This window comes from Cyphomyrmex costatus, unplaced genomic scaffold, assembly GCF_001594065.2.
Source record: "Cyphomyrmex costatus isolate MS0001 unplaced genomic scaffold, Ccosl1.0 scaffold78, whole genome shotgun sequence".
NCBI classification, from domain to species: Eukaryota; Metazoa; Arthropoda; class Insecta; order Hymenoptera; family Formicidae; genus Cyphomyrmex; species Cyphomyrmex costatus.
Genome location: NW_017280355.1, coordinates 214,092 through 216,534, shown reverse-complemented (window position 1 = coordinate 216,534; position 2,443 = coordinate 214,092). Strand labels below are relative to the sequence as shown.

The following is a 2,443-nucleotide window of genomic DNA, read 5'->3' as shown; positions in this document are numbered from 1 at the left end:
AAATATTATAAATATAACATATATATATATATATATATATATATACAGGGTATCCCAGTAACTCTGTTACAAGGCAATATCTCTGTTACCGTTAATGATACGCGAAAATGTCAAAGGAAGAAATTGTTTGGTTCGGAGGGGAACATGTATCGGTCACCTTGTTTCGTTTCTAGGTGGAGGCGCTAAAAAGATATGAAGGTCACCTCCACTTTTTTAAATGGAATTATGTAATTTTTTTTAGATAACGTGATTCATCTAATTATTTTGCATATAAAAGTATTAAGGTAGAGATACCAAAAAACCAATAGTTTTCGAGATATTTTACACTTTATTTTGACACAAAATGTTAAATAACTCGTAAACTGTTGACTTTTTGATTATCATACCTTAATACTTTTGTGAACAGAATAATGAGATAAATCAAATGGTGTAAAGAAAACACATAGTTGCTTTAAAAAAAATATGTATACAAAATGAATAATTTTTTAAATACGCAGACTTCCCTCGTACTCGTAAAAGTCCTAAAAATTGGCGGAAAATGCAGTTATCGTAAAATTTTATACGTAAAAGCGTATATTTCACTCGTTTCATCAGCTATTAAATTGTGTGATTCTGTCCGAGAATAGGCTCACTTTACGTGCCTTTTACGACCATTTACTGACTATCAGAGGAGGAAAGGACAGTTTCCTCCAATTTTCACAAGTGTTTTTGTGCGATCTCGCCTTTTAAATTTATTCAAATTGTCTTTATTAAAAAATAGGACGCAAGAAAAATTAATGTGTTTTTCTCGCCTATGATGTCACAATTCCAACATGGCCGTCACCGATATTCAGGAGCCTTAAGTTAATTTTTTATTCCTTCAACTTTTAACTTAACTTTATTAATTTTGTAAAGCCATTAACTCTAACTTTATTCAGTTAAAAAAAAAACATTAACTTACCCAACCCTTTTATGTATTTTTGTTTTTCGTGCATCGTCATTATATTCTTTTCTTTTGTTATTTACTTTATTGTTGTTCGTTTAATAAATCGTGATTGTCCTGCAAATACCGTTCTACTTGTATTTAATTTCTGTATCACCGACCGACGCGAATACTCCTCCTGCCGAATCTTTTTTCTGCGACACGCATTTCACTGACGAGCTAGACCACGCATAAAATCAAGATGTTACAAGGTTCGAAGAAAAGAGATTCACCACCAGAGAGCAGCTGATCGCCAAAACAGAGGCTTATTTTGAAGAGTTGGACAAATTGATATTATTCGGACGGCTTGAAAAAGTTGGAGAATCGTTGGATCAAGTGTAACGAGCTGAAAGGAGACTATGTTGAGAAATAAAAATAAATCGATAAAAAAAAATGTGTTTTACTATGTTTTTCTAAAAACTTATTGATTTGTGCTCGTATAAAGGTATGGTGGAGTAGGCAGTCAGTTTTAAAAACAAAAAGACAAATCTCTTTCGGTGGAATTTTTGCATATGTAATATTTATATGTAATTGATTTCATACCATAATTTTGTTAAATTTGTAAATAAATTAATTTTACAAAGACTTATTTCCTAGAATCTGTAAACTTATCAATGGATTTGATGTACGAGCTAGATATCTTGATTTAGTAGTCGTTGCTCCTGATACAGCATCTCTATCAAATTTTCTTTTCCTTTTTCCTATACCCATAATTTTCTTCAAAGTGGGTGGTACTATATATTCAGGCACATCTTTTAAATGTGGTTGCAATTTCACAGTATGCAACGTCTTGTCGTGGCGTAATGATTTCAAGTCTCGTGGATTATCCTCAAAATAACTTTTTAGCTTTTCACAATTTATAACTTCTTGTTTAATTTCTTTCAATCGCGCTTCTCGAACAGCAATCCTTGTAACGGCTTTCCAAGCATCTTTCGCACGATATCTAAAAAATTTCATAAAATGTAACAAATCAGCGTCAAAAACAAATGTAAAAAAAAATTAAAAAAATAAAGTATACAGGGTGGCTGAGAATAACCGCCAAATATTTCATGCGTGGGTAGAACAGACTATACCGAGTCGAAAAGTCCTGTACCATTTTGCGATAGCAGTAATAGTGTTAATGAGATATTAATTTATAAAAATATTTAAATTCGCCCGGCCCATCGTCAAATGCAAGCGCGCGGCTGGATAGGACCGCCCTGCAAAGCGTGCCGAGCGCGTTCGCTATTGCTAGGCGTTGTTTATAACAAACGTTTATAAGCGGCAATAGTCATCGCTAGACATGAGTCGCGTGCTTAGCAACGGCGAACGCGCTCGGCGCACTTTGCAGGGCGGTCATATCCAGCCGCGCGCTTGCATTTGACGGTGGGCCGGGCGAATTTAAATATTTTTATACATTGATATCTCGTTAACTATTACTGCAATTGCAAAATAGTACAGGACTTTTCGACTTACAATTAATATAGTCTGTTCTACCCACGC

At 34.1% G+C, this 2,443-nt stretch overlaps 1 protein-coding gene across 1 annotated transcript in view; it reads right to left on the bottom strand.

Moving 5' to 3' along the window:
• Positions 1-1,537: 1,537 nt before the first annotated feature.
• Positions 1,538-2,443, bottom strand: part of Hlc (putative ATP-dependent RNA helicase DDX56) — a 35,731-nt gene continuing 34,825 nt past the window's right edge. The window contains exon 6 of the mRNA XM_018549096.1: positions 1,538-1,904. Within this exon, the coding sequence (XP_018404598.1) occupies positions 1,538-1,904 (367 nt within the window). The remainder of the gene's footprint in view (positions 1,905-2,443) is intronic.